Source organism: Cryptotermes secundus, unplaced genomic scaffold (genome assembly GCF_002891405.2).
Source record: "Cryptotermes secundus unplaced genomic scaffold, Csec_1.0 scaffold928, whole genome shotgun sequence".
Taxonomy (NCBI): domain Eukaryota; kingdom Metazoa; phylum Arthropoda; class Insecta; order Blattodea; family Kalotermitidae; genus Cryptotermes; species Cryptotermes secundus.
In genome coordinates, this window is record NW_019738362.1 from 132,340 (window position 1) to 157,333 (window position 24,994).

The window sequence follows — 24,994 nt, forward strand, 5'->3', positions numbered from 1 at the left end:
GTTAACTTCATGAAATTACCTTTAATTTGAATTGATTGGTGCTTAAAGCTGATTTTCGAAAATGCCACCGCCGGCCGCAACACAGGCTGCCACTCGGTTAGCACGTAGCAGCTTCAGCTGGCTGTTTCTTATGTGGTCAGCGGCGTCCACAGTGCGACCAAGCAAAGCATCTTGCGTTGCCACCTTCACACTGTAAACCAGTTCTTTCTTCCATTCCCACACACAATAATGCAGTGGGCCCAAGTCTGGAGACCTGGCTGGCAATTCTTCGCATACTCGTATGTGGACTGCAGTGTACCATATGAACAATGCCAGCTTCATTGATGCCTTCATTAACACCACACTCGGCTGCAATACGAACGCCGGGAAGTCTACCAGTATCTCACAATGCCTGGTAAACTCCAGTAAAGACTCTACGATTCGGAAACCGTTGCTGATATTCAGCTACGGCAAGAACTGAGTTACCATCACAAAACCCATACACATAAATCATATCTGCATACTCCTCAAATGAAAATGTAAATGGCATCGTGAACGTAACAGACGCACCAAGATGAGAACTGTTCTGAACACAAGTAGCCGCCACACTAGCCGTGGCCTTACATACCAACCCACCACACCTTAGGTACCTCTCAAGTGTCGAGATAACGAGAACGCTCTGTCTGTAGCTGGCTAAAAATAGCAACCTGCCAGGTGATAGACGCGGTTCACACAAGGGTGTGTGCGGGAATGAAAAAACAGTTATAACTCCGAGATGAGAACTGTTCTGAACACCAGTAGCCACCACACTAGCTGTGGCCTTACATACCAACCCACCACACCATAGGTTCCTCTCAAGTGTCGAGATAACGAGAATGCCGTCTGTAGCTGGCTAAAAATAGCGACCTGCCAGATGATAGACACGGTTCACACAAGGGCGTGTGCGGGAATGAAAAAACAGTTATAACTCCGTAACCGTCCAAAATCGGACACGTGTTTATATGAACTTTTTTGATCACAAAGACCTAGGAAATCACCTCTTGCAGTTATGCTCTAAAGTCGTGAAACACCCTGTATTCCTGATGTCCCTCTGTGGCTGAAACACGTCACAGTGAATTTATGTTAAAGCATGTACTATGTGACGCTGCAGTGAAGACTGTATGTCAAGTGTTCTTTTTAACAGTTTCCACACCACATGTCAGATTGACTCAGGGTACTTGCATTGAAACCACCATCAAAGAGATCAGTTCATTTATGAACCACTACAGCATTTTTCTCAGTAGATGGCATCAAATGTAACATACTGATGTTCACAGGAAAGAATAGGCTTTCACATTTACCTGCCCCTTGCTGTAATTTGAGGAATTATATTTCTGTGCAATTGCATTTGCCCCCAAGCAGCAGTCTTATGGAAGGTCTTGGCAGTCAGTGAGTTAATACTCGTATAATAAGCACATATATTAAAAGATGTCACGGTTCCAATTTCTAACTGTAGCTATCTTCACTGTATGTCTGCTTTAGTTAACTTGAGAAGGAATAAAGTGAATTTGGTTTGCCCTCATGTGCTCTTACATCTCTTTGCTTCATCGTCAATCAATATCAACAAATGAGAAATGCAACTAAAATGAGGAAAATAACAGGATTATAATGTGAAATGTGAAGTTCTCACAACAGTGACTATCTTCTGGGATGTGACGCCGTGTAGTCTGATAGATGTTTACCAGCAGTTCTGAGAAACTTACTGCCTCCAATCATCAGGGTTGAAGAGTACACCAACAAGCAGAGTGACAGTGCAAGTTGCTACCCTAAATGCTTGCACTTAACCCTGAAGATGGAGGCAGTATATTACTCCAGAATGTTGGTACTCTTCATAGTCACCAGCATGAGAATTTCAGCATTTTTATCTAACCACTGAAACTATTATTTTCCTAATTTTATTTGCAATTCTCATTTGTTCAATGCAATAATCTTTTCACTGAATAAAATTTAAACATGTGATTTATTTGCAAAGAAATGCAACACATGTCAATAATACAAACTAAAAGCTCATAAATAGTCATTAAATATCTTGCACTATCAGATCTTTCTGTATACTGATACTGTAGAGGTAAAGTGCAGGGCATTTGTAAGCCTCCAGTACTTGCTGTCCCCACGACACAGTTCCCTGACCATAGCTAGTCATGGTGGTAACTGAAAGTATAATGTCTTTGTGCACAGGATAAAACAATTGGCACATCATCTCAGGACAGTTACTGCATTGCATGTTTATGACAATCTGGAACATCTGATACTTTGACAGAATGTTGACAAGTCATGAACCTTTAGCATCCAGGAATAGAAATTTTAAATCTCTTGGCTTTATAGGGCTGGTGCCCACGATTTATAACTTAAGGGTAACTGTATCAATGTTGAAAGAATGAAATTCTTGGTTTGGATTGATCACATGGCCAGTAAAGGCTCTGCTACTTCCAAACTGTTGCAGGTAGCAATAGTCACATTAAAAATTACTGCATTGCAATTGGCCCTTTTTTTTTTTCTCCCTTACCTCTTCTTGCCAGTCTCACTTTTCTCTGTGACTTACGAGAGACCTCAATAAATACCACAGCATTCCAGTTTGTCTATTACTCAACGGTGTAAATTATTTGTGAGCCAACTGGATATCTTGTCCCATTAACAGCAAGTTCAATATTCTTCTTTGCAACATTCACACAGAATACAGCATTGTCTTCAATACGTACTACACCCTGTGTTGGACTGTTGAAGGCTGGCATCTTCCTCGGACCAAGTTCAGGATCGTCATATCGCCACAGCTGAATACTGTTTGGGTCTGAAAATTAAGTGTGGAAGAAACAATGAAAAGACCCACTATGCAGAGCTACACATAATCATAACATGACAAAAGAAAACAGTTTCAGGATTTCATCATCGTACCCCTAGTTTATCCCACTTTATTTGCAAAAGAATGCCCTGGCTTCCCATTTCTAAAGCTATTCTATGCAGTCATTTTCCATTCATACAACACAGCCAAACTGTTCAATCTGTAATTACTATACATGCCCAAATAATTGTAGACAATAGGATGACTTTATCAATCATGTGCAAATTCAGAATTATCACAGTACATTCACACAAAGCAAATAACATGGTTAGACTTTTTTACCTATAAGCTGGTCAGCTCTGGTAAGTTGAGCGGTTAATTTGGCAACGTTATCACCATCTCTCACACTAACAACATGTGTGAAGTGACCACTCTGAGGCTGAGGATTTATCAGAGTCATAGACATGCTCGGACAAACCGTGAAAGCAATGTATGGAATTCCTGGACAACAGTCCTCACGGATCCTTTCTGTTGCTTCAGCTGAATCAGAATACTTCAATTCTATACTTTCAACCTGTGTCACAAACAGAATAATTTTGTAATTTGCATATGCATCATTCTCACTACTGCCCCACTACATAAATCTGGAATACAGAAAAGCCATGAAGTTGTATTTTACTGGTAACTGTTGATTGTGAATATCGTGGATCAAAGAGTTTCCAAGAAGTTTTCATTTCAACAGCACAGAATATGACCGAAATACCAGACAGTTACACTCCTCAAAACTGTATGTTGGGCCAAACAGAAGAAAGAAGCTGTTTTATTCTGTTCTTGCCAGTAATTCTAACAATTCCACTCTTTCCTGTCATCACAGTCACTTTTTTAATTATTATGTCAAAACCCTATGAGCAAAATGTTACTGTGTTACGATTTCTAAAGATCATTAATATAGGAATATCATATTTAATTATCTGTTGGCACCTGTACTTCAGCCCTGACAAAATCAGTGACATTCCTAATAAAACCCCAGTCTCCTTATACGTCTGTTTCATATGCCAAATGCATAGTAGGAAAACAAAGTACTGTGCATACATCATACTTGGCAAGTTGCAACAAGCAACAGCTGCAAAAAAAACAATCACAATGGTTTCACACGTACATCTAGAGTACTTTTTAAGTAGACAATACTTCTTGACAGAACTTCCAGTTCATCAAATTCAAGTGTAAGGTTGAGGGCTTGCACACCAACAGTATCTATCTTCTCACGAGTTGCTTGTGCAAACGGCATTACACGCTTCATGTATTTCTTCAGTTCAGGTTTCTTGCTCAGCTCTGAAGCAATTACTTTGTTGTCTGGAAGATAAGCTGTTTTCTGCAACAAGAAATAACACTGGTAATGAAATTCCAATAGCACAAACAGACAAGGACAGATGGAAGCCCCAAATGAGTCCACACCCTGGGTCCCTGCACTAGCTCTATGGTCTGGAATTTGAGGCCATGAAAACTGTGTTATAGTGAAATACAATTACTTCCACACAGCAAAATTAAGAAAGAAATTCATTTAGATGGTTATAATTATTACCATTCTATCTCAGATATTTACAATTTGGTGTCATTTTAATGTTTCTGGTGGGAAGGATTTATTACTCCGATAAGAAAAAATGCAGAACACAAAATGAATGAGTAAAACCTATTCTACATATTACAGATCCTTCATGTTTAAATATATGCAGTTATTATGAAAGCTACATAATCTTCATATTTATATTTCCCACTACTGCTTGCAATTCTTCTCTGATAGCAATGAAAATGGCACTTCATGCAACTAATCTTAGCTGTACACAAGGAATAAGACTAAGACAACTTACATCAAGAAGCTGCTTAAGTGTCATCAGCACTGTTGCTTGCCAGGAAGGAAACTTCTTGGCTACCCATATGGTAGCCTGGTTGGGTTTCTCTGAAACTGAACCACTAACAGTGACTTTATTTGATTTTCTGGGTTGCATATGATTCTTGAGAAATATTCTAAACATGTGAGCTGCTTCCATAAGGTAACATGATGATTTCACGAGTACCTCATCAATGGGACCAGCAATGGGCCACTGTTCATGAAGAATACTTCTTTTCTGGAAATGAATCGTATCCATTACCATTTCATAACAAGTCATACATTGCTATTTCCATGAATGCACAAACAGCATCACTGTGACTTACTTCTCCCAGAAGCTCCCACACGTGCTCTGCCACATGAGGGCACACTGGCGACAAGAGCAGAGCCTGCACCTTGATAAACCGTATCACCAAATCCTTGTGCATACCTTCCACTAGTGTCAGTTCACGGTATTTATCCCTGGAGGCCTGCAGCTCAAAGAAGCCAGTTCGTAGTGCTTCCTTGAATAACATCTTCTGGTAGTTGTCATCAGTTTCGCGTATCTTCAAATTTATTTCACTGCATATAAAGCACTAAATTAAAGCTCATAATAGAACTATGTCTTGTGGAATGTGATGCTTTGTACAAATATTACAGGAGAACCTAGTGCCTCTCTCTTCAGGGTAGAATAACCTTACGGCCAGACAACGCCATATAAAACACAAGAAAAAGTAGTCTTCATATTCATCATGAAGAGAACCTCAATCTCACAGGGCTAAATAACTGCTTACTGTATAATACTGTGACGCATTACCTTACATCCATCGCCGCTACAACCAGAACGTACACTTCCACGACAACGAACACGTGGAAATTCTGGAGTTCCCGCAGTGACAAATCGTAGCAACGAATTGTCGTTGAGTAACAACGGATGAGACGAAAGACGTTACCAGTGTAATCTATAGGGAGTATTCCCAAAGCAACAGATTGCCGAACACGTGAGACTGAACCTTGGCGAGGGGTTTCCTCTACTGAGTCCACGTACGGCTTATATAAAGGGCCTGGCCTCGAATAGTAGTTGAGTATTAGAGTATTGGGCCAGAAGTCAGGTGATACTGTAAGTGGTAATAATTGTAAGGTGTGTAAGAGTGAGTGTCCAATAAACATTCGCTAAATCTGAGACCCACATGAAGTTATTTGTCGTGTGACATACCCAACACATGACATTACACTCTAATCTACTTTTCATAGTAATTTCACATGCTTCTTATGATACAAAAAAGAATCAGTATATGTAATGATGTTGCGTTCATTTTATTCACTTATTTATTATGTATATGCAGCCTCCATTAATACTGCAATATCCTAGTCTTACAGCCCAGCATCTGTTGATGTTATACGTATGTTCATCCTGTCCCAATGACGAACTGTTGATATTTATAATCAATTGGAAGCAAACAAAGCCTGTTAACTTACACACAGTTGCATAATACAACTGAGAAACACTTTAACACAGTACAATCCCCATAGAACAGAGTCCTTCAGAATCTTGTATTTCCTCAACCACTCAAGAAATGCATGGCCTTTTATGGAATCCAAGGGTTCATGCATGTGTTCACAACAGTCTGCTGATGGTCTTTATCCTAAGCCAGATGAATCCAGTCCACACACTCATACCCTATTTCTTTACGATCTATTTTAATATTAATCTCCCATCTAAGCCTAGATGTTCCAATTGGTCCCTCCCCATCAGGTTTTGTGGATACAATTTTGTAGCCATTTCTCACCTTCCCCGTGTATGCTACATTCCCTGCTCATCTCATTCTCCTCAATTTCATCACTATAACAATGTTAGATGAAGAATACAACCTATAAAAATGGGGATATAAACATTAAAATATACAAAATGAGTCAGCATGTGCCACTGTTGGAAGGCAATTCAGATTAGTGACAGTTCCTACTTTGCTGTATGAATCTGAAATTGGGTTTGAATATCTACTGTAATGAAATTTTACAAGTTGACAGAACAAACAATAATAACATTAACCAAGTGGTAGTTTAGTTACCTTACAGGAAGATAAATTTGAACTGAATCTGGATAAAACTTACAGCCTAACCCCCAAAGGAACGCATTCATCAAACTACAAAGTACTGTTTGTTACAGGTCAGTGCTACCTGCTATTCACTGTTCTGCCTAAAACTACAGCCCTATGCAGACATGACTTAAAAATCGTGGGAAATAATTCCAAGACCTGCACAAACCCCAAAACATGCTCTAAGAAGAAAGACAAATTGAATCTTTACCTTGAAAATACTTTATCATTGAAGGTATCCGCTGGTCCCACTCGAAAAGTGGCCTTCAGGTTCTGGACCTCCTTCACCCATTCAATGAACGTATACAATCGCAGAATACCTGTACAGAATACATGAGACACAATTAACAACATCTAGCACATCTGTGTACTCTCAGAACCTGAGCTCACTCACCTGCATCTGCTGTACTCTCAACAAAATTGGCATCCTCTACAGAATCTCCAGAGTCGGCCAGACAGAATCTCATCCCATCTGCACTAAACTTCTCCACAGCCTCCGAGAGGGTCAGAAAATTTCCTTCTGATTTGGACATCTGTGATGACAGGGAAACACCATATTGCATTAACACACACATCCCCTGCAGGACAGTACACCAGATATCCCATGTCTTATAGTTTACCTTGGCTGAGTTCAGCAGCAGATGCCCATTTGCACGAATGCCTAAAGGCCATTTGCTCTCATCATCTGGCCACAACGCACAGTGATTATAGATGAAGAATGTCAGATGATTCTGAATAAGGTCCTTCCCAGAACACCGCAAATCCACAGGATACCAGTATTCAAACTCTCTCCTCATTACATCTAAAGATGCTTTTGAAATGTTGGTATTTGCAGGGAACTCTGCATCTTTATAGAAGATGTAGTTCCAAACTTCTGGAGTCATTTGTTCTGCCCTATATGAACACACACACCATGATACAGCACTCCCCCTTGGGAAGATGAACAGCCACTCAGCTAATCAAGGAATTCCCTGCCTTTTATGGAACTTGAAGCTTCATTTTTCTGCTCACAAGAGCCCATGACTGGAACCTGTCCTGAGTCAAATTAACCCAGTCCAAAACCTCTTATATTTACTGACAACAATTTAGATGCATCTCTCATATCTCCTATTTATGCTGATACAATGCCCATCCCAACCTCCTCGATTATATTACTGATCTTTCAGGAACTGTTAAACTTTTCTCAGCTTTATTCTTGCAGTAAATGTAAAATGAGACAAAAACCATGAAAGGCAATTTTACTTTCTGATTTGGTATTATAATTATGAGACAAGAATATGCCTAGGCATATGGGATTATAAACATTTCTGCAATATTTTTTTTTGGGGGGGGGAGGGGGATGTCTCAACATGATGTTGGAACAGAAATATAAGGTTATGTTTACAAATAACTGTGCCTGCCACATCTGCTTGTTTTGTGTGGCATGTCCACTCACTTGATGCCAAAAGAATTGGTCTTGTTGCCATTAAATGTTCCACCTTGCAGCAGATGAGCAACAGTGTAGAAGGCCATGTAAATAGTTGAATCAGACAGAGATTCAATGAGCCACTTTTCATCCCAGGGGAGCTTTGTACCTATAAACATAAGGACTTTAACTGTTTTAGCTTATTCAACATAAACAGGTATTATTTTCTGTTCAGTGCAAATGCTTTAACACAGCAGGTGCAGATTCAGAACAATAATGGAGAACAACTTTTCATATTCTCATTCACACACAGAGCCTGTTCAGATGAATAACAAATTATAGCTCAGAGCTCAGTTTCTGAATGTTTACAATAACAAGAGGCCTATCTTCTGGGATATGCCATGCAGTCCACTGGAAGACAACCACATTCTCAGAAGAATTTCTCACCTCCATCTTCATCAGGGCTGAAGAATATGGCAAGCAAGAAACTAGCATGAAGTGGGCAGCAAGCAGTGCACTCTGCAGAAAACACATGAATATGTGGAATACAAGGGTGGTTGAGGTGCTATGCTACAAGCCGGAAGGTCGCAGGTTCAAATCCTGATGAGGTCATTGGATTTTTTCAGTTGACCTAATCCTTCCAGCCGCACTAGGCCCTGGGGTTTACTCAGCCTCTAACAGAAATGAGAACCAGGAATTAATTAAACAATTTTCCTGGGGAGTAAAGCGCGGCCGGCACATAAGGCTGACAACCTTACCACCATCTTTGAGCCAATTGTCTAGATAATGTGGGACCCTCAACGTCTCACAACCCTATGGGCCTTCATGGCCTGGTACAGGGATAGCTTTACTTTTTTTTACTCTACTTTTTATGGGGGTATTCGCATGCCAACCCATCAGTTACCACTGACTCCCTATGAGGAACAAGGTGAAGGAATAAAAGCCAAGAGAAGTCACTAGGGTGCACCTTGGAAGGGATTCATTACGCATAGGTTGCAGGCATGTGGCGGTGGATAAGAACAAGAACAGTAGAGGGAAGCTGGGAAAGTATGGAAAGGCTCAGGGTTGATGGGTGTCCACAGAAAGCACACCCCTGATAAGGGGTGTGTTCCCAGATCTACATGGTCCAGTGGAGAATCTGCATAGAGGATTGATTTTATGATTTTTCAAGGGACCTGATTTCTTGTTTGGCTTACTCTTAGACCCTGAATAAAGACGGAGAAGATACATTCTATATTTTAGGCTATAAGTGATTCTCATTTCTTAAGATCAGTACTGTTATACAAGTGATAAATTCTTGAATGCAGAAATATGAGCCCCTCTATATGAGGCAAGTAAATCCAGTCTGTATTATTATACCCATTCCCTTAAGACAGCTGCTGTCAGTCTAAGATCTTCATACACACATACTCGCATACTTATAACAACGGTACACCACTATCAAAATGAACTGCAACAACTCTCATCTAGACGACTAACCAAGGCCATATGTCCGAGAGCAGGCATACTCATGCAGCCAGTTCAAAGTAGCCATAAAGTTCTTCTTCACCTCTTCATGATAAGTGTTCATTCTATTCAAAACCTTGACTGCCTGTGCTTTCCAGCGCTCTTCACCATAATCCAGGTACCACTGATCACAGAGCGCTACAACACACTCATCACCAGACCTACCAACAAATAAATCTAATACAGTGCATACCCTCAAGCCTCTCACTCTTCACTGGAAATACAAGAATTTACTGATTACCACATTAGTTTAATCTCTACATGTTTATGTACTTTCTTCAATATAAACAGTAAAAGACTGTAACATTTTAATTAATATGTATTTATTATGTTTACAATTTCATTGAATTCACAGTAAATCTCTTTGTACAATCATTCAAGCAATTTTATTCCACGGACAATCAGTTGCCAACACACAACATAAGACAGCAGTAATAAATGACAGTGTTAGGTATGCAGTGTTTGGCTTTGCCAAAAAAGCTCTTAGTGTACCTCCAAAGGGTAGCACTGATTGGTACAAACTGTTACTGAAGTATAAACGTGGCTGTCTTTACAGAAATTTTCAGGTTCACAGCATGTATTCAGTGAAACTGTTATCTCATTGTCCCTCAAGGGCTATATTGTGTAAAAGCGGATCACACTGCAATAAGCATGATGTGTCATAACTGCAACCATTTCCTATTAAAATTTCAATGCTGACTAGTCTGTGACATTTACAATCATACATAACAAATCTGTCTGAAACTCTGTTCTGTTTTGCAATCAGCTAGAGGTCAGAACAGGATGGCCAAAGATGCACTATTTACAAAATGGGGAAATTAGTCAAAATAGGAACCTCATGCTTTGTGTCAACACTATTAAACTGAGAAGTTATAAGGCTGTTTAAGAACGAGTGTGAGAGAATGACAGTGAAATAAAATGTACATAGAAAAATTCAGTACAGACATTTCATGTGAACATGGTACAGACTAGCTAGCAACCCTATGACGTTGAAACAAATGCATTACCCCCACCACCACAGAGTCCCTGTTTAACTGATTAAGCACAATGCCATGAACAGATGTATTGAGCCCTGGAGCTGGTTTGGGCGTTTTGAAGAAAAAATCTCTTGCCTCTGCCAGGAACTGAACCCCAGCCATCCAACCTGCAGACCACTGCTATAGTGATTCAGTTATCCTGGGCCCCATTGAAAGCATTACTATATAAATAAATTAATAATTAAGAAAAAATAATATAGGAATAAAACATGTTATCATTTGGCTTGCTCCACAACAATGAAGATCATTCATAGTGGAATGTAGAAGATCAGTGAAATGGGCCTTAACCCTCTGAAGAATGAATTTTCATGTATTAAATAATATAAGGTTGCATGTGAGTGTGGCAGTAATGAAAATACAATGAAAATTAGTTTAAAAATGAACCATACTTGCCAGATTCCCTTCCATCTGTTCACATATTGCTGAATTGGTTCTAAATTTGCAAATATACATGACAGTACTTATTTTTTAATGAAAATGTGAAAAAGAAACATCTTACTGTGAGGCAAACACAGCAGTGTATTTCCTGAAATAAAAACAGATGGATAACATTTCTAATGTATGAAAAATGGGAAAATATCAGTGCCGCCACACTTACCTTGATATTATTTGCTTCTCTGGTTCATAATATGTAACAGCTTCATATTTATCAATCAGCTGTTTCTGCAGAGCCTTTTTCACATCCTGAACTTTCTTTCCCTTGAAATCTCCTACCAACATAACCTGAGTACCAAAACAAATTGGAAAAAATTAAACTTTTGTCAAATTTATAAGACTTAAAATATTGGTGAAAATACCATTTGATCTTTCCTCCTTTCAGATTTCTATTTCTCAACTCCGAGCACCTTTATTCTTCTGTTCACCCGACTGACTTCAGTGAGCAGAGTCATTAAAAACTTAAATTGTTCAGGTAGTTGGAAATTAATCATCTATATAAAAGTTCACAACTGTGGTCTCGAGAGCCTGCCATTAGGCCCTAACCTGAGACAGATGAATCCAATCTACACCCTCACACCCTACTATAATACTGTAGCGTACAGAGCCATTACTTGGTAACGACCTTGAAACAAACAATCAAACAACATCCATTACTGGGCAACAACCCTGAGATATACAAATATACCAGAGATGTTACTGGGTAATGCATTCACAAACAAAACATGTTCCCATGGAAACAATTTGAGCAACAGATGAGCTGTGTTTTCTGTTGGTCTGAGCTGAGATGTAATAATCGAGACATGTTTAGGAGTTAGTTCAGTTGGAATGGAGCTGCCATTCAAAGAGGACATAAGCATGGAAGCAGAGGAACAGCCATTGTTGAAGCCTTTATCAGGCAACTACTGGTGAAGACACTGCAGGCTGGAAAAGACTTAACGTGTGCTCTAGTGATTTAAAAGTGTATGGAAATCAGCAATGGCATTATAATTAAGTGTAGTCACAAATCATGTGTTAAAGTGGTCAATAAATCCAATCTCCAAAACAATAATACACGGTAGAGAGTCACTCATACACATGACAATATTCTGAGACACACTTTCATATATTATGCACAAAGCATACTTCCAAAAGTAAGTGTAATATCCTGACAAATATCCTTCTACTTACACCATCATAGAAGCCTTTCAGATATATCAAATCTTTAGCTTCCTGCAGTTTATCTTTATCATTCTGACTCTGAATCTTGAGTTTCTCATAAAGAGTGACGGCACTCAGAGATCCATAGTCCGGCACATCAATAATTGGAATCTGTACACAAGAAGAAACAGACTTTCTGACATAAGTTTTGTATTTAGTGTAAAATGTATTAAATTCTGAATTTAAAAACATATATTAAATAAAAACAATGTATACTGTTACAGGTATATTCTTACATTACTCAGTTACATGAGTTACTTACACAGACTGACATGTTGCACCATCAGAAGACAATATAAGAATAGCTTAATGAACTTTTTACATTTGCCTTCACAAGTTACCACACTGTGTGAACAATTAAGCACTTCATGAAGAAAGCAGTCTTCTAGGATTTGGCACCGTGTATATGCGGTGTTAACCNTTAACACAACATATACACGGTGCCAAATCCCAGAAGACTGCTTTCTTCATAGTCACCGCCGTGAAAGTCTCAAATCTTACAAAGCACTTCATGTTTGCCTAACGTTTCTTTCCATTATCTATTATACTGTTACTACTCCATCTTCCAATCATGCTTATTCCTGTATGCTGTATATGGTACCTATTGGTGCTTACTGATTGTTTATAATAATTTATATTTCAGGATGTGCATATGATCCAGTACAATTCAACACTGAGTTCATTTATATAAATGAATGATACAACAGTAAAACAGCACCTTTAAAATCATACAGTCATATTTACATGCAAATCTCATAAATGAAAAAAGCACAATTTAAAGCAGCCCTGAAATGCTAAAACAAACACACACATTCTACTCTGTTGATGAATACCTGACGTCTAAAAAATGACTCATCCATCAAAAGGCTGTGTAAATTACATAACTTGACAGTACTGATGAATATGTGGATGCATTTCTGAATAGCCTTATGTGTAACCACAGGGTTTTTGGGGGGTGTTTTCTTGTGTGAAAACTTCAATTGTATTCTACATATATGTTTCTGTATTTATATGACATACTGCACACCCTACAGTCATTTTGATTAACTTTGGATCTGGGGAATGTAATTTAATGTAATGTCAAAGCAATTACTGTTCACCTACAGGTTCAAATGGAAGGACCATTTCATCCTCAATCCCATACTTCTCCCTCAAGGCCTGCTTCTTCTTCAGGTCTAGTAAAGCTGCATAATCATCTGGAGAATCTGATGGAACACTTGTTACAACTCCAGTGCCTTTATCTTCTTTTATAGTCAACATTGGCAGAGTGTATATCTTTGTATTGGATGTGAGAGGGGCTTGCAATGCGACGCCCATTATGTCCTGAAATGAATACACAAAACACTGAATTTCTGAACAAAGTATAAAGTATAACAAATAGGAACAAATAACAGAGTGAACACACCAGAACTGTTACACCACACATACAATCCCCAACCTCTTTGTATCACATTACTGTGAGGATGAATATGCATGCTTGAGTTGGCTAATACTGGTCTATCAACCCCCCTCCCCACATGTGAAAAACATGGCTGACAATCCCACAAAATCAGGACAATTCATTTGTACAGCATTCTACCCTCATGATGCAAGAGGAAGATGTATTTGTAGAAAGAAAGAAAAGTTACACAAAAAAGTGATTTTGTGTTGTCTGCTGATGCTAATAGCATCATGCAACTGGCTGTGAAACTGGCCACCTGGTTACCTGTCCGGTAAGTTCGAGCAGCACATCAAGTTTCCCCTCCTCTCTTGTGAAGCCCTGATATGCCATGTTGCGTGCTGAGCGCCTGGTACAAATGAACACTTCACCTGGACCAGTAGTTGTGCTGAAAGCTATGTACTGAAGGTCAGGGCGAACCCAGCAGTTAGTCTGGCCATACATAGTTTCTGGACGCAGTGTAGCTGCAACTAGGAAGACAGGTTTCCCTTTCAGGGAGCTGCAAACAAATATCAGAAACATGTGAATTACCGCAGAAAGTATTCAGATTACTGTGATATCCTGTAATGAACTCTCTTCAATTCTGATAGAGTACACCATTGGCCCTGTTCACGTCAGTGGTCTTGATGAAAAACTTTACTGAAATAAATACCAGTAAATCAGTAAATACTCAGTTCCAAAGGCTGAGAAATTCAAATTCACTTGCTTGCTTCCTTGCTTACTTTATTCCTTGATCCTATGGTCTCCTATATGAATGATGTCCACTCTTCTCTATTATTTTCCTTTTTCTGTTCACGTTCAGCTCTCATACATCATTCGCCACATCTTTCAGCAAAAACAACCTGGGCCTTCCTACAGTTCTTCTGCCTTCTAGCTAACTTCCAAAAATGTTCTTACAACCTTGTCTGATTCATTCCACTCACAGGCTCCAAAGACTCGCACTTCCTTGTTTTAATATCTGCTACCAGATCACTAGGGCCAAGTTCCCTGACCTCACTACACAGATGACAGCACTAAACTATTTTTAACATTGAAGACCATTATTTTTCAGACATTTACACTTTAAATACTACATCACTGCTACATTTGCCCACACTTAAACAGGTAAATGGGTGAAGACAGTGTCAGAAGCTTTGACACAAATGAACATGTGTAACATCCTGTTGACCATACCTCAGTTTTGAAGTGAAAGGCTCTAAAAGTTTCATCTTAATGAGTGTGTATTCCTGTGGCCCAACACCCTCACCAGTGCTGCGGTCATGGTCCATACATGGCTGATTATCTCTTGGAGAGAACACAGTGTAGCGTTTTCCATACATTACTTTGTTCCTAGCTTTCAGTTGTAGAAACTGCCATCGCACAAACTGATCAAAAAACGGATTTGAATCAGTTGTGATAAATGTACGACGCCAGTCAACCTGTGTCAGAAGAATATCACAGTCATGAGCCAACATTAAAATGTAAGGTAAGTAAGGTTATCCCTGGTTTTAATGTAAGCACCACACCATGAAAACATATGGGTGAGCAGAGGAGGTGAAGTTGCACCATTCTTCACCTCAGCTAAAGCTGAAGGTGAGAATGGTGAGGTGCACGTTCCTGCCATTTTAGTCCTGGGGGAATATCCTCTGGTACCTACTGCACAGGAGGCTACGTGGGCCCCAAAGCCAGTCTTGATTTTACAGGCAAGAGAAAGCACATTTAAATTTACAAAATATAACCTCTATGCGGTGTTAAGGACCTTCAGTCTCAAAAACATAGCTAAATACATACAATGTTTCCTCTCTTTGGCACTACAGCCCCAATTTTGACCTTGGCCTACCTCCACTAAACTCTCTGTTTCAATTTGGTTTACTAGATCTTAGACATTCAGTAGGACTCCTTGGGCAGGTGATCAGCTCATCGCAAGGCCTCTACCTGTACACAAAAGCGCGCGCACACACAGAAACAAACACGCATGCATGCACGTACACACACTAAACATCCATGCCCTGAGTGGGATTTGAACCCATGATCCCGGCTTCCGAGCGAGCGAAGACAGTGCATGCCTTAGACTGCTCGGCTACCGTGACCAGCAAATACATGCAATACACTAGCTAAATTAAATTCATGAACATGGGGTCCTCTGCAGGGGCTTACTATGCAACTCATTTTACAAATGTTCACACAAATTATGTGGCATCACATCAAAAAAGACAGTTTATCTCCAACAAATTCTGGGACAGAGACTTGTAAGAAACAATATACATTTCTCAGTATGTGTAATGAATTTCAACAAGAAGATGAGCTGCATGTGTGGTGTCAGGCCTTCCAATATCTTACAATCATTTTAATGCACTGTTTTCTGCATACTGTACTCACAGCGTTACCCACTTCTCCTCACCCTCTATCACAACTTCCTAGCACTTGACAACCACCGGGTAGTGCCTAAAAGTTAGTTACCTTTCGTCACCCTTACTTATATAATGTCTGTATCGTCTACAGTTGTAATATTCCTAATTACAATAATGGGTTGATTATGAAATCCAAATTCATACCATCACAGTTCAGACAAGAAACATTTTTTCCCCCCTTCAGCCTTAATCCTGAATAGGAAATTAATATGAATGAAATTTTCAAATGTCAGTGTTCATCACCTCTAGTCAACTTACATGGATTCCAATTCTGCGCAAATCTTTAACTGCAAGCGGAGGGAAATGATCCAACCAATGGGAAGCATCTGCAAATTTCTTTATTTCATCATCACAAAGCCCAAGACTCTGCATTATCTGCCACTGGTATTTGCCACTGCCTGATTTTGCCACTGCCTTGCTCTGAAAAGACAGACAATTTCAAATGATACTTGCAAAACAGAAAACAGAATGGTGACAACACTAATATCCCAATGTCACATTAAATTTCCTGTACTCCTTTCAGGAAGACTCAATGGAAGTGTTTTAACAAGCATATTCTGGTCCTGCTAACCACGTCCATGGAGCAGAGCCCTTCTTGAGAGGCCAACAGTTACTCAGTAACTCAACAAATTCCCAACATTTATGCAACTTACAGATTAATTACCATGTTCACAAGAGATTGCTATGGGTCTCTACACTGAGCCAAATGAATCCAGTCCATATGCCCCATCCAATTTAAGAGCCTTTTTTAATAGTACCCTCCTGTCAATATTAGTGATAGTTCATCTGCTGTATGTCAAAACGTACACAGATCCTCTCTGGTAACTTTGTCTCCACATGGACCTAACCTTAAGAGGAGGAGGAATAAAATTTTGTATGACAATAAGAGTAATACACCTCAATAATTACTACAGTTAATTTTATCACTCTTCTTGTAAATTGGTATAATAGCAGACTCCTTCCATTGCTGATGCAATTAGTCCTTATTCCAAATTGAATTAATGAGTTTATGGACCTCACAATTTAATTTTCATCTGTGCTTAAAATGGTTCCTTCAGAGTTTGATAACTGAATGATACATTCTGACTCTGCTAGTGTAATCAAATACCACCACATCCTATCCTTTTATTTGGTGAGGAGTACAAGTTAAGAAGCTCCTCATTATATAGTTTTCTCCAATCTCCACCTGTCATTTCATATCTCTTCAAACAATATACAGTTTAGGAAACAGAAAGTTAAAAGTCAAGAACATATTCGTGCTTGCCACCTGTGCAGGGTACCTTAAACCTGCTGAATGAATCACATATTCTTGCTTGCCACCTGTACAGAGTAACTTAAACCTGCTGAATGAATCACATATTCTTGCTTGCCACCTGTACAGAGTAACTTAAACCTGCTGAATGAATCACATATTCTTGCTTGTGACCTGTACAGAGTAACTTAAACCTGCTGAATGAATCACATATTCTTGCTTGCCACCTGTACAGAGTAACTTAAACCTGCTGAATGAATCACATATTCTTGCTTGTGACCTGTACAGAGTAACTTAAACCTGCTGAATGAATCACATATTCTTGCTTGCCACCTGTACAGAGTAACTTAAACCTGCTGAATGAATCACATATTCTTGCTTGCCACCTGTACAGAGTAACTTAAACCTGCTGAATGAATCACATATTCTTGCTTGCCACCTGTACAGAGTAACTTAAACCTGCTGAATGAATCACATATTCTTGCTTGCCACCTGTACAGAGTAACTTAAACCTGCTGAATGAATCACATATTCTTGCTTGCCACCTGTACAGAGTAACTTAAACCTGCTGAATGAATCACATATTCTTGCTTGCCACCTGTACAGAGTAACTTAAACCTGCTGAATGAATCACATATTCTTGCTTGCCACCTGTACAGAGTAACTTAAACCTGCTGAATGAATCACATATTCTTGCTTGCCACCTGTACAGAGTAACTTAAACCTGCTGAATGAATCACATATTCTTGCTTGCCACCTGTACAGAGTAACTTAAACCTGCTGAATGAATCACATATTCTTGCTTGCCACCTGTACAGAGTAACTTAAACCTGCTGAATGAATCACATATTCTTGCTTGCCACCTGTACAGAGTAACTTAAACCTGCTGAATGAATCACATATTCTTGCTTGCCACCTGTACAGAGTAACTTAAACCTGCTGAATGAATCACATATTCTTGCTTGTGACCTGTACAGGGTAACTTAAACCTGCTGAATGAATCACATATTCTTGCTTGCCACCTGTACAGAGTAACTTAAACCTGCTGAATGAATCACATATTCTTGCTGCTATGTAACAAGTTACCTTCTTGCCCTTGCTCTTGTCCTTGACAACTGCATCAGCTTTTGATTCCTCAGGCTCTACTTCAAATGCAGTGGCTGGAAACTCTGGTGGAAAGCCAAACTCCTCCATCTCCCTTTTCAGCTTATCAGAACATGCCTTAATTGGCATTCCTGTGCAGTGAAAGCCAAAAGGAAACAACACACGCTTCCCCTTTAGTCGCTGGTAGCGGGCTGCAAACTACAGACTGCATTAATAAAACCTTCTCAGGCCATGAGCTGTGTCACCTAGTTGAAAATTATTTGGACCATCACAAGGGTCTCAAATATAACTGTTAACCATCTGATATGGCTGACATCCCAAGAATTTCGTCTTAACTATAGCTGCCATAAAAAGTTTAGATTTTATAGAGCATATTATGTGTATGTAATGTTACCCAGGTAAAATGTCAGGCCATGTGGGGTAACAGCAAATTTTTATTTGCTCCTAAAACAATAAAATTATTTGAAAATATTTGAAATATGGAAGGAAAACTTTAGAAGAACAAAGAAAAAATGTGACCTTTAATTAAGCTAGACATGAGGATGACACCATATGAGTTATGGGGGAACATAATCTGGCCAGGAATAAAAATATACCATTTGGATACACTATATTCTGGCCAGGAGAATGGAAGAAATGAAATGGAAATCCAAAAACAATAAATTCCAAACATGTATAGTTTAACAGAAACTGAATATGTTAATGGAAGGAGAACTACATTCAAGAGGATATTATATCTATAAAAAATAAAAGATGAAACATTTGATTAAATATCTGACCACAAATTACCTCACATTTGGAGAGAGAAAATGTGTGCCCCAGATGTAACCTGCCATTCATGTAGGGGAAAGGAAATGTACAGAAAAACTTTTCATCAAGACTCTTCTTGGGTTCAACTGGAGCATCCACTTCATATATCTTTTCTTCTTCCCACCTGGCCTGAACATCTTGTTCAATCTTCCGAAGGTACTCAACCTTGAAGGTACCCTTCCTATCCAGGGCAGAGGCCTAGAAATGAAACCACTGATCAAATTACACTTTTTTGTTAGAGACCACACATGAACAGACATGACACAGCATAACATTTCACATCCCTTATTTATAAACAAGGGCACATTCTCGAGTTAGCCATGCCTCCTTTCCCTAGGAACCTAACCTCAATATTAACATCATCCTCACGCTGTGAAACCCATCTTCACAAACAGGACTTCCATACTAGTCTTGGAAATGTATATCATTATGTCTGATATAAACTAAATTCAGTAAGATTTTGTCATGACAGTAAAACCATGACATCAGGATTGAAGAAATTCCAATCTAAGAATTTTGGGAAGATGCCTGAAGTTCAATTTTCAATTTTTGATTTTATCTATTTTGTGTATTTACAGTTGTAAATGATCAGTTCAGTTGATCAATATATTTGAATTGGCTGTTTAACTTAACTGTCAGTAACGATATTCGTTGAGGTTTGGTTAATTTACGAATTAACATAGCTTATTCCACTAGAACGACATTATGTCTCTTCACATTCATGATTATATTATGTTTCAAACTTCAGAAACAACATGATAATCTGATAAGAATACGGTTTTAAATTTTGCCACTTACACATTATTTACGTCAAATGCCGGTATGTACTACATGTGTTAAGTTCATTGCGCAACGTAACCTTATAGTTTCACTTCACGTTATGACATACTTTGACATAAATTCGATATTCTGATGTCATCCAAATTTAAAAAATAATTTCCATAGTCTGGATTGTTTTAATAACTGGAATGTTACCCATTTATTTGATCATTTCCTCTAGCAATATGCACAATCTTTTACAGATGGGCACGTTTCAGTATTCCACGTGTTCGGCATACTCTCCACATCTGAAAAGCTTCATACAGAATTACCTGCTCGAGAAATATGTGAATGAAAGCGAACAAACAACAGTCGTAATTTACGGTTACGAATACGTTACTGCAACCATTCTTTTTAACATACGGAACTTTAATACCAACGAAGCTCATGAAATACCATTATGTAAAAAATATACAATTTACCATTTAATCCTTTCGTTTTTTGGTTGTCTGTGGTCACTTCAGATACTCGAAGCAATTCAAACTTAAAATTGTAAATCGAAAGAAAAACACATGACCGCCAACGTGTCAAACACTACAGCACATTGAATTTAACTATAGCTCGCTGCACATTCCTTACACGTCCCCTTAAGATTACTACGGATTTCGAATCACCTGTGTGCACAGGCGTGCATAGGAGTATTATTTACGCATGCGTAGTACACCGTGCACGCGTAATCGCATATGATACAAGCGACAAAATATATCGAGCAATATCTAGCGTCTGTACGAGGTTCGCATGACTGCCAACATTAAAGATGGTGCTGTAATATTTAAAATTGTTCCAAACATACTGAAGTATTGTTGTTTTGTGCAATTATGTAAGAAGAATAATCGTTTTTTAGATTTTACAGTTTAATATCTGCACATCCTCACATTACATATATGCATTAATTAATATGCAATAACTGTTTGGAACTACACAGCAGTACCACATCAAAAAGTCATTAACTGAGTCTTCTCTAAACATTAGCTGCCAGAAATTGTACGTAAGCACCATTTTACTCACAATGAAATTTTGTATTTGCATCAGAAATATAATTAACATACAGCACTAAGTTAAAACTGTATGCCTGGCAGACACGCCGTGAGTGTGACAGAACTTGGTTACAGTTCTAATTTTACACTTTGAAGATTTTCGTGTTAAGTGGTGTATGTGGACAGGCGTACATCTCTTCTTCCCACCAGATGCCAACCCCAAACACACCAGAAGAACTCACATATCTGTGTTCAGTACTTTGAATTACAAAGAACAGAAGTCATAGCCACTAGGCAATGCAAGGGTATTTGATTAAGATGATGTAACTACAGTGGGCATTGACAAAGACATATGAATATTGGTATTAAAAGTTAATATGAAATAAGAGTAAAAAATGAAGTGTACAGTTAAATCTGAACTGAATGAAGGCAGAAGGGAGCATTCTGATGCTTAGGGCTTGGGTGTGGCCAGTCCAGCCCAGCATTCCATAATACATATGCTCCTGAACACAAGTGCAGCCTCTAGTCTCCAGTAGATGGGATGTTACTATATGTAATTGTTATTGTTTGTATGTGTGTACAGGAGAGATGCCATTGGATAGTCTGAGTCACTTTGACGAGAAGAGTGGAGTTGTGTCGTGCATCACAGATTGGGGCTGTTGGTGGCAGACTGTACATGAAGTGCATATTGAAGTGAACCTACCAAAAAATACAAAAGCAAAGGAGGTGTCTGTTAGAGTCTGTCCTAATGAAATTAACTGTACTGTTTGCAAAAATATTGTGTTCAAGGTACAGCTAGCAGTTTTATTTGTTTTTCTTTATTCTTTTCAATTTTCCTTAACAAATATTCCAGTTTCCAGAGCTGTGTCTTTGGATCTTGTTACAGGGTCGATTATACAGTACAGTGCATGCTGATGAAACAGTTTGGACTGTTGAAGACAATAAACTGTTGAGTATTGTGCTGGCAAAAGCAGATGTTACCTTGAAGGATGAAATATGGGAATCATTGCTTGAAGGGGATATGTATAAACCAGATCCACTCACATTACATAAGATGAGACAGAAGCTTGACCTAGAGAGGTTTCAGATTGAAGTAAGTATATTGTTGACAGTCTTTGGTGTCTCCTTTCCTAAACGAGAGGCTTTCCAGATGCATATATTAACAAGAAGTTCTGGGAAAAATTAATCGCCTACATTCCTTGATACGATATGGACCACTTAGAAAATTATGTACCAAACAATTCTTCTGTTGCATGTGTATTCAGTGCTGTAATATTTTTACCAAGCCATTGCTTAGCAACAACAGTGGCGGGATACACATACAAACTGAGTGGAGGAGTTTATGAAGTACAATCTTGAGGTAGGCTCAGGTGCCATGATATAGATATCAAGTTTCATACAGATTGGTTCAGTCAATCAAACACTGATAAGGGGATACACAGACAGATAAGTCTTTTTTTATTATTAAAAAACAGGGAAAGCAGGCTGAAAATTATGTAATCTGGTGATCTACTTCTACACTAAATTTTTGTGTATAAACTTTTAACATGACTCGCATGACACACAGCCTCACAAGTTCAGAGTGGTTCAGTGTTCTTTTGTTGCTGTGTTGTTTTCTGAAAATGCTAGAAATGACCTTGACATTTCAAGATTCTGTCATACCAAAGACAGTGCTTAAATTGCCATCATTTCTGTATTTTATTCAGGAGGTCCAATATTCAAATCTTGATTGGAAAGTCAGCTATCCTGACAAGTTCTTCGTGATTTTCTTCAGTCTCTCCAAGCAAGTGTGAGGATAGTACCTAAAATTTTCTTCCACACCCTTCCAATTTATTATTTACTGATTGCCATGCTGTTTCACACTGAAGTCATTAAATGAACCATGGACAAATAGCACAAGAAAGGTATATGATGGGTCAGTCCACAAAACCCCTGCTGTGTCAAACATTTGTTTATTAGCTGTTGGTGGCAATGCTACATGTTTCAACCCTTTTCCTGGGTCATTTTCAGGCATACAAGAATGCTGGTATTTGTTCCTGAATTGCATCATTAATCAATATGAATTCATATTGTGTTTGTATGAATTTTTTATGCTAACAAATGCTCTTTATACTGGGTATCAATCTCAGGTTGTTTGTACATGGATTTGGCTGTAGCAGTTTAGATTATAATATAGAGCTTATTGTGAGAGCTTTTAAGCGAATTCTTTGGGTTATTTCGTGTGGGTACTTACATATTCAAATTTGATGTTTATCTATACAGTTCCCCTGGAGGTGATACTACTGTGCTGTAGCGACTCTGTCTGAACTGCCTGTTAAGGGGCACTTGTGTATGTGTGTGGGTGGTCAATTTGTATGAAGTGGGGGTAGTGCTGTGGTTGGTGGTGAGAGGGGGGACTGATGGGGTTATGTATGTATGTAAATGTACCATTCATTTGTGGAACTTCCTTGGATATGTTGTATATGTACATGTAACCATTCTAATATGCTGAGCTTGGCCCCCTTCTTTTCTGTGTGTAATATTTCCATAGTCTGGTCTATCATATCGTAGTCGTGTCCTGTTTCTTGACTGTGTTGTATGAATTTTGAATTTTGCCTATTGGTCCCAATGGCGTTTGTGTGTTCTCTGTAACATGCATCTTTTTGACCAATATATTTAATACCACACTGGTTGGTTTAAGTGATCTTAATTCTGTTGGTATTCTTGTAAGCAATTTTAAGGTTTGTATGGCAAAATAAGTTAGTAATAGTTATGGTCTCAAAACCAAAATATAGCATAAGACTGTCACCTTAAAGGTCTACGCGGTATCCATGGGCGTATTGTTGATGATACTACATATTTGTTTGTTGTTTACTTAACATTCTCAGAAATTCAGACTGTACACGATCAAAGCTAATGATGTTGAATTATAAATGTTTAAATTATGACATGATCACTACTGTGTAAGATTTGAGGCTTTCACGGCGGTGACTATGAAGAAAGCAGTCTTCTGGGNCGTCAGGTTGTGTTTCTTATTTGCAGAATCCTGGATTTGACTTCAGCCATGCAAAGCTATCCAAGAGTTATGATCACCAGCCAGGGTGGTCGGTAGAAGCTCTGAAGAAGAAGGGTGAAGATGGAACAGAAAAACAGACATGAACTGATTCTGAGCCACTCTTTACAAAGTAAAGAAAATGCTTTATGTAAAGGAAGGCCTGTCCGTTTGTCTGTGACTTAGTATCAGTGCCTCTATCATTAGATTGATTTTCTTTAATCTCAAAATGAGAGACTTTCACTAAAAGCTGTCAAGCAATTGTCATTTTCACCCATATTGATCCATAATAAAGCCTGGTTTATGTGTGGTCATACATAGCTGTTTTCGTGCACCCCATATACACTGCTGCAGATTTTGTTATGTTTGATGTTAGAGACTTGCGCTTATTTTCGTTTCATTATCCATATTCTTTTAGTAAACATAATAAACCCCTAAGAACGCAACTGGCAATTTTTTGTACTCTATTCTGGAGTACAGCCTTTCCAGTTTTGTTGTACTGGTAATCATGCCCTTGTTGCATTGAGTCAATTTTAGCACTTCAAATCAAACAACTGTATATACATACTCGCCTAATTGCACATTAAATGGAATAGTATTTTATTTTATTTCTGATGTTTTGCACTTGAATAGGATAAGAGATACAATTTTTCAGCTCCAAGGGACAGCTGTTCTCAGTTGACATACCACTCCATCTGGATGGAGTAGGACTGCATGTACTTCTTTTCAATGAAGACTTAATTTTGGATCTCAAGCTATGTGTTATTACATGTGATGAACACTACATGAATGAATGTATGAGGGGTAGGCCTTCTCGGCCCTTGCACCGC

The 24,994-nt window shown here is 38.7% G+C and overlaps 2 protein-coding genes across 7 annotated transcripts; one reads left to right on the forward strand and one right to left on the reverse strand.

Annotated features, from left to right (window-relative positions):
* Positions 1-1,959: 1,959 nt before the first annotated feature.
* Positions 1,960-20,779, reverse strand: LOC111870923 (leucine--tRNA ligase, cytoplasmic). 2 transcript variants are annotated; one of them, XM_023863560.1, is made up of 19 exons: positions 20,579-20,779; positions 19,317-19,535; positions 18,510-18,725; positions 16,430-16,591; positions 14,955-15,145; positions 14,049-14,280; positions 13,448-13,666; positions 12,314-12,454; positions 11,307-11,431; positions 9,645-9,832; positions 8,196-8,334; positions 7,381-7,654; positions 7,155-7,293; positions 6,972-7,080; positions 5,012-5,246; positions 4,666-4,923; positions 3,957-4,169; positions 3,140-3,371; positions 1,960-2,806 (listed from the first exon to the last, which is right to left on the reverse strand). In XM_023863560.1, the coding sequence occupies exons 1-19, from the start codon at positions 20,579-20,581 to the stop codon at positions 2,601-2,603; spliced, it is 3,501 nt and encodes a 1,166-aa protein (XP_023719328.1). In that variant the 5' UTR covers positions 20,582-20,779; the 3' UTR covers positions 1,960-2,600. The 2 variants fall into 2 exon arrangements, with proteins under 2 accessions (XP_023719328.1, XP_023719327.1); XM_023863559.1 differs by having other exon boundaries at positions 14,955-15,199.
* An 83-nt stretch (positions 20,780-20,862) lies between these two features.
* LOC111870945 (nudC domain-containing protein 2) lies at positions 20,863-24,480 on the forward strand. 5 transcript variants are annotated; one of them, XM_023863614.1, is made up of 4 exons: positions 20,863-21,144; positions 21,717-21,922; positions 22,020-22,226; positions 24,155-24,480. In XM_023863614.1, the coding sequence occupies exons 2-4, from the start codon at positions 21,722-21,724 to the stop codon at positions 24,269-24,271; spliced, it is 525 nt and encodes a 174-aa protein (XP_023719382.1). In that variant the 5' UTR covers positions 20,863-21,144; positions 21,717-21,721; the 3' UTR covers positions 24,272-24,480. The 5 variants fall into 5 exon arrangements, with proteins under 5 accessions (XP_023719382.1, XP_023719381.1, XP_023719383.1 ...); XM_023863613.2 differs by having other exon boundaries at positions 20,864-21,140; XM_023863615.1 differs by having other exon boundaries at positions 20,864-20,976.
* Positions 24,481-24,994: the final 514 nt, after the last annotated feature.

Excerpts from the sequence above, each read along its gene's own strand:
- LOC111870923 (XM_023863559.1), bottom strand. Across the intron at positions 7,294-7,380 it reads TGCTGCTGAACTCAGCCAAG|ATGTCCAAATCAGAAGGAAA; the intron begins GTAAACTATAAG and ends CTGTCATCACAG. Across the intron at positions 7,081-7,154 it reads TGAGAGTACAGCAGATGCAG|GTATTCTGCGATTGTATACG; the intron begins GTGAGTGAGCTC and ends TATTCTGTACAG.
- LOC111870945 (XM_023863614.1), top strand. The coding sequence starts at position 21,722 with ATGCCATTGGATAGTCTGAGTCACTTTGACGAGAAGAGTGGAGTTGTG. Across the intron at positions 21,923-22,019 it reads GCAAAAATATTGTGTTCAAG|GGTCGATTATACAGTACAGT; the intron begins GTACAGCTAGCA and ends ATCTTGTTACAG. Across the intron at positions 22,227-24,154 it reads TAGAGAGGTTTCAGATTGAA|AATCCTGGATTTGACTTCAG; the intron begins GTAAGTATATTG and ends TCTTATTTGCAG.